The sequence below is a fragment of the Myotis davidii genome, unplaced genomic scaffold, assembly GCF_000327345.1.
Source record: "Myotis davidii unplaced genomic scaffold, ASM32734v1 scaffold18, whole genome shotgun sequence".
NCBI classification, from domain to species: domain Eukaryota; kingdom Metazoa; phylum Chordata; class Mammalia; order Chiroptera; family Vespertilionidae; genus Myotis; species Myotis davidii.
Genome location: NW_006292696.1, coordinates 794,400 through 800,719, shown reverse-complemented (window position 1 = coordinate 800,719; position 6,320 = coordinate 794,400). Strand labels below are relative to the sequence as shown.

General features: G+C 40.0%; 1 protein-coding gene across 1 annotated transcript in view; it reads right to left on the bottom strand.

Moving 5' to 3' along the window:
- Positions 1-2,373: 2,373 nt before the first annotated feature.
- Positions 2,374-6,320, bottom strand: part of GRPEL2 (GrpE like 2, mitochondrial) — a 12,784-nt gene continuing 8,837 nt past the window's right edge. The window contains 1 exon segment of the mRNA XM_006766226.2: positions 2,374-5,334. Within this exon segment, the coding sequence (XP_006766289.1) occupies positions 4,907-5,334 (428 nt within the window). The 3' untranslated portion in view covers positions 2,374-4,906.

The window sequence follows — 6,320 nt, the reverse complement described above, 5'->3', positions numbered from 1 at the left end:
CCGGTGCTGGCGCTGGTGCTGGGCTCACCGCCCCGCCCGGGAGCGACATGGGCCGTCCCGCCTTCCAGCCTCTGGGCTCACAGCCTCTCATTGGACGAGCAGCCGTCCCTCTCCGGCACAGGCTGCATCTCTCTCGGGCTGGCTCTGTCATTGGCAGCTTCCCCGTCCCGCCTCCGGGATCTGGACTCGTCATTGGTTGGCTTATCCAGGTGTGCACTTTTCGGGTGCTCAGCATCAGGACCTGGGTCCTGCTGCAGGAAGATTGGTGGAAGAGGAAGAACTAAAGCTTAGACGACTTCGGTTCAAGTCCAACCTCTGAGAGGTACTAGCTCTGTAATCTGCCTCCTCTGTGTCTCAGTCAGTTTCCCTGCCCAACCTTCCTAGGGGGTTGTGATGATCACGTGACACAAGGAATGTGAAAATGCTTGGTATTGTCTGCAAATGCTGGAAATTGCTGACCAAGCATGCAGCCAGGGTTACCCTCTGTATATGCTTCTGATACTGCTGTTACGTTTACTTGCAGTTTCTACATAGTGAGTCGCTAAGCCTTCTACTTAAAAACAAGACAAAACAAACTAAAGGGAAGGATTTCGTCCACTCACAGTGAAGGAAAGGTAAAAAGGAAGGGATAAACCTCCATTTTCACCCTCTAAGAAAACAGGACTAGTCAGTGTGGATAGTTTGCCACACTGAAAGACAGATTTCCTCTAGCAGGGAATAAAATTGGGGATAAATAAGTAAAATCCATAGTTAGATTATGGCTAAGAGAAGAAATTGAAGGGATTCAGAGAATAGTAACAGAGCTTATAGCTGAGGTCCTAAACTAGCTTTGTGTCTTAAGATGTTCAAACTGGATTACTAGTAAAGTGGTAGATGAATAAACAAACATTCCTAATATTATATCTATATCTATATCTATCTATCTATCTACCTATCTATATAATACTCCACAAAAAAACACCCCAAAACTTTGGTATGTTTGTGTCAGAATGCAAAATCTTTTAAGTTTACTTCCAAAGACTCAAAAAATTCCTTAAATTTTTTTTGAGCAAAGCTCTTTTCTGTGCTGACTTAATGGTGTAGGTTTTTTGTAGGGTTAAATCATATTAACTTTAAAACAACTTCTTCACTCTGCTTGTAATTTCAGGGCCCTTGAAAACTCTAGAATCTAGAGCTGTGTTTTCTTCTGTTAGGAAGTTCTTCCAATCCTAACATCACATTGGCAGTGTGAGCGCATCAGAGTTGTAGGATGAGTTCAAAAAAGCTGTACGAGGAAAGCAAAGAGGCATGATTCTAGAGGCAGGGGTGTTAAAACAACTAGTGAGACTGGGGATGAGGTTGGGTGACTCTATCAGTTATCTACTGCTGCATAACAAACTACCCCAAAACTTAGTGGCTAAAAGTAAGTTATTTGTCCCAAACCCACACTTTAGGCAGGGCTGTGAGATCAGGTCATCTCTGTCCCATGTGGTGTCCGGTGAGGCTGAAGGACCCACTTTCAAGATGGCTGGCAAGATGGTGCTGCTGTCAGTTGGATTGGGCCAGCTTAGGTAGGGCCCTCAGTTCTACCCCACAGGCTGCTTCAGCTTGCTCTTGGTTTGCTGGCTGGCTTCTAAGAGTGACCATCCAGAGACGGAAGGTTTGTGTCAAGGAACTGGCAGTGTCACTTCTACTGTATTCTATTGGTCAATCACAAAGTTCAAATTCAAGGAAATTTGGAGCCAGGTTTTCACATGTTTTAAAACCTCCACTGTGAAATTAAGAATGTGGACAAAGTCTGTGAGTACATAGGAACTAGAATTTACTTACCGACTAACACTTCTGGGAATATGGGAAATAACGGATCCTGGAGTCAGGGTGTGCAGAAGAATAAAAAACGAAAGGCCACACTGCAAGAAAGGCTGGCTCCAAAGAAAGCCACTCAGCCAGGAGGCTGGGTAGGTGGAAGTCAGCTGAGCAGAGGTAAAAACAAGGCCAGGCAGAGGTTGGGAAGGACAAGGTCATGTGTTAGTAATCTGGTTGAGGATGGTAAAACATCCAGCAGTTAAGTGTTTAGAGCAGACAAGACAATTAGAACCAAGAAGCAAGCACAAGAAAATAAGGCAATTCTAGAGAGGAAGGCAAAAACAGGAGTCTAGATCTAAAAAACACAAAGGAATCAGAAAGCAGCAGGTCAAGGAGCTATAAAAACAGACAAGACTTCAACACCAGGGGAGGGTGGGGAAGGCCTTCACTGCATCCATTTGGCTGGGCTGCTGTGAAATCTCAAGGTACCACCACTGGGCACCAAACACGGTGGGTCAGTCACTGAAGTGGCCACAGCATATCAATGAACAATATGAATTAGTCAAACAAAGACACTACACATGTGAATTGCAGTTATTTCAAGTTGGGTTTTATTCGTTATTTCTGAATATCATATATCATCCTTAGTTTTCCCTCTTTGATTTTGTTTTAGTGTTTAAGAGCCTTTCTTCACTTAGCAAATCCTTTGCCATAAAAGCACCAAAGAAGTTACATCAGTATTGTACTGACTGGTTCCTTTACGGCAGTGGGAAAAATCTGCTAGAATCCAAGTACCAAAACACCAAGACCCCTTCTTTACATGAGCCAAAGTTTCGTCCCACATCCACGCCAAACCAATGTCTTTTCACATTACCATCAAGGTGAAAATGATTCAGAGCACCAACACAATTCTCTTGCTCAATCAGTCTAAATGTGGATTTCTTGCATTATGGTTTAAAAAAAAACCCCACACAAAACCAAACCCCAAAACAACCAGAAGCTGGAAGAAAAATACATCACTCTGATTAGCTTGTAAGTTTGAATAGTTAAGTACCTCTCAACCAGTATTCCCCTTTCTCTAGACTTTAGGCAGCTATAAAAACAGGAAAAACAATGTGTATAATAAAAAGCAATAAAAATAAATATTTGAGGGCCTACTAAAATAGGCAAGTTACACATTTCATTTAATCCTCTCACAATACTGTGAGAAGATTATAACCATTTTTACAAATAAGGAAGCAGGCTCAGAAGGGTGAGATGAATGGGGCCAAAGGTTATGACGACTGAGCTGGGATTTATGTTCAGGTATACACCTACCAAGCCTATGCTTGATTATGCTGCTCTGGTTCCTCAAAAGCCCTTCAACTTGAGATTCGTACTGTCTAGCTCCATTTTCTAAATTTACACTTTTAAGTCCACAAAACTACTAAATAAGAAAGGAATTTAAAATTATTCTCAAACTACTAAAGCAGGAGCTTACAAGGAATATTAGAAAACTCTTCAAGTAATCAGAACATTCCATACCGAAAATTACGGTTATTTTAATTCACTGGTAATGATAGCCTGTAATTCAAAGGCACATGAATAAATATAATTGGATTATTTTCTTATTGTCACCATCTGTCAATCTCAAAGGAATACAGGCCAAAACAAAGACAAATTCCTATTGTGAAATCTGAATGCTCATTAAATTTATACTATGCACTTAGCAGGATGCTAAGAGGTTCTGGTTTTAAAATCTTACCACCAGTGTTTTGTTTGCATTTTAAGAGCATGCATTCTTTTTTAAAGTGTCTAAGTCTGATGGAGATGGTAGGGCTCATAGGCGGGTGGCTCTATTCTAGTCTGTGTAGTGTCCTAGAATTATGTATGTCTAAGAGGATAACTTTTACCACTCCACTGGAAGCAGTCACAGAGTTCCAGTAGAAATGGATTTATTTTATGGGTTATTAACTTAAACCTAAACCCACGCAATTAAAACAATGAAGGGAAAAAACAACAACCCTAAACCTATGCGATCTGAACAGCTAACACTTAGTTGTCCGCTGGGAACATCTTTGCATGTTCATTAAAGAGCTGTTAAATTTTCAATGATTGAAGTTATCTAGTTGTTCCTTATTTGAGTTCTCAGTGAAATTTAGTTCACTAGTTTTAGAGAATTTTTTTGAGTCCAATTCTAAAAACACTGTTTTCATATGCCAGAAAAAGTGGAAAGGGTGAAATTAGTTTATAATTAAGGCCTCTTCTAGCATTAAAATAGCCATAAGTGACCTCCTTTCTAAAGTCTGATATATCATCCATTCACTAACTCATACATTGAACACATTTTATGGAACACCAGTTATAAGAAGCAAGACTGAAAGAATAACAAATAAACATATAGGCTCATTAACTTTAGGAAGTCAATACATTAAAGGGGTGATACGTTTGCATACATGTGACATAAAGGGAACTGGGTATCTTAATTTCTCAATGTTCCCTGCCTTCCAAGAGGTGCCTGGGTCTTTAGCCCTTATAAATGGGAATCAGAAAAAGACAATGAGTGTGAATATAATGTCTACCTGGCAGGAACTTTAAGGACAAAAATGGCTTAAAGGAAAATAAAATTTAAAAAGATAAAGTCTGAAAATCTATGTATATAAAAATTAACCCAAATGATCTAAATTCATACAACTACAAAGCTTTATCATCTAAGTACCCAAATGTTGAACCAATCCTTTTCCCCACAAAATACAAGATCCTATACAATTCCTGTTATGGGGACTATTAGAAAGGAATATTCAGTTGAAAATACGTAAACATATATTCATTTCCAACTTTTAAAAAGATTTTGGATTGAAAATCATCAGAGTACAAATGTAAAGATAATTTTCTTTAACATATTTTGATAAAGGCCACAGGAACACTTGTCACATTGTTCAAATGCCCAATGGCAAGACTCCTGATGAGACAGACCAAACAGGTCACAGTAAATCAACAGAGTGTCTTAGAAAGAAAGCCAATATGACTAAACCCAAAAAGATCACATGAAGTAGCTCATGTGCAATACAAACCTAGTTTAATAAATAAAGGAAACACAAGTGGCTGCACTCTGAAGGACATGCAGTTCCTCACGGCCCATTCACAGTCTTCTCTGAGACTCCACTGCCACTTCAACCTGGGCCAGTCTAATGGTGCGGCCATGAAGCTTGTAGCCGTCTTGCCTTACTAATGCCACCGTGCCAGGCTGCACCCCAACACCAGCCGGCACATGACAGATGAGTTCATGCTCATGTGGGTCGTATTTGTCACCAATGGGGGTCATCTTCTCCAGGCCATGCTTGGCAAACACACTTTTCAGCTTTGCTTCTAAAAGAGACAATCCTCGGAAGATTTTCTCCAGGCTGAGCTTCTGGTCCCCAGGCTCTGTTTCCTCAGAAATGCTCTCTGTAGTCTTCTCCAAAATGTCTGCCAGCTCTACCAAGTCCTTACAGAAGCTCTGAATTCCTACGGAGAAACCAGACACTTTTAGTGTTTATGAGGAAACCACTCTGCCTTTGGGGGTGGAGTCTGGGGAAGGCCCAGAGAAGTGACTAGTGTACTGGCCACATCAGGGAGTGGGAAGACTGCCACACAGAACTCAGGGATCATCATCAACCCAACTGACAAGCCAGTTTCTCTTGGAAGGCACATGACTAGGAAGCCTACTAGGATGGTAGGCAGATGTAGAACCCAAGAACTAGGACCATTATAAAAGACTATTTATAATGGGCTCAGGAATTGGTCCTTTAAAACCATTTTTATGCTTCTTGTATTTTTGTTGCTATTCATTTTTAGCACCGAGTTATGTAAATTTTGAAAATTTCTGCCTGTCTCAGTTATGTTGAGTCATGCATTCTCAATGGGGACAAGATATTAGCATTTCATGGGAGGCAATAATAAAAAATTAGTTGACAAAAGACCATGCTAAAGGTGTCAAAAGAATGGTTTATTTTGAGGATTGGCTAAATAGGAAAGAATAATAGGTTAGGGGTCAGGAGACAATGAACTCTTATTTTGAGGATTGGCTAAATAGGAAAGAATAAAAGGTTAGGGGTCAGGAGACAATGAACTCAGTCTACCTCTATCACAAGTTCACTTCTGTCATCTTATCTGTAAAAGAAGACTGGACTAGATAGAATCCAAGAGCCCTTCAGGCACTTCCTTCTATGTATAGTGAAAGTATAATGTTTCCTAATAAATTGTGAGTACAGCAAATAATCACAGATTTGCCCTTTACCTTTGAAGCCCTGTTACTCAACTAACACTGTTATGAACACATTTGGAACAAGATGCATGTACAGAAAAATTTCTGAAAGACTTTGAAATAGACCAAAGAGAAATTAATGTGATCTAGCACAGCTTCCAGGGTTTTCTGCTTCCATATGGTCCAAGCTTTTGTCTTGCTAAATTTTATAATTTAGCAAGTTGTAGAATACTGAGAATAATGCAAATAATTCTTGTCCACACTCGTAAATATAGTTTGGTGGAGATACAATTGATTATTGTACTGTTTA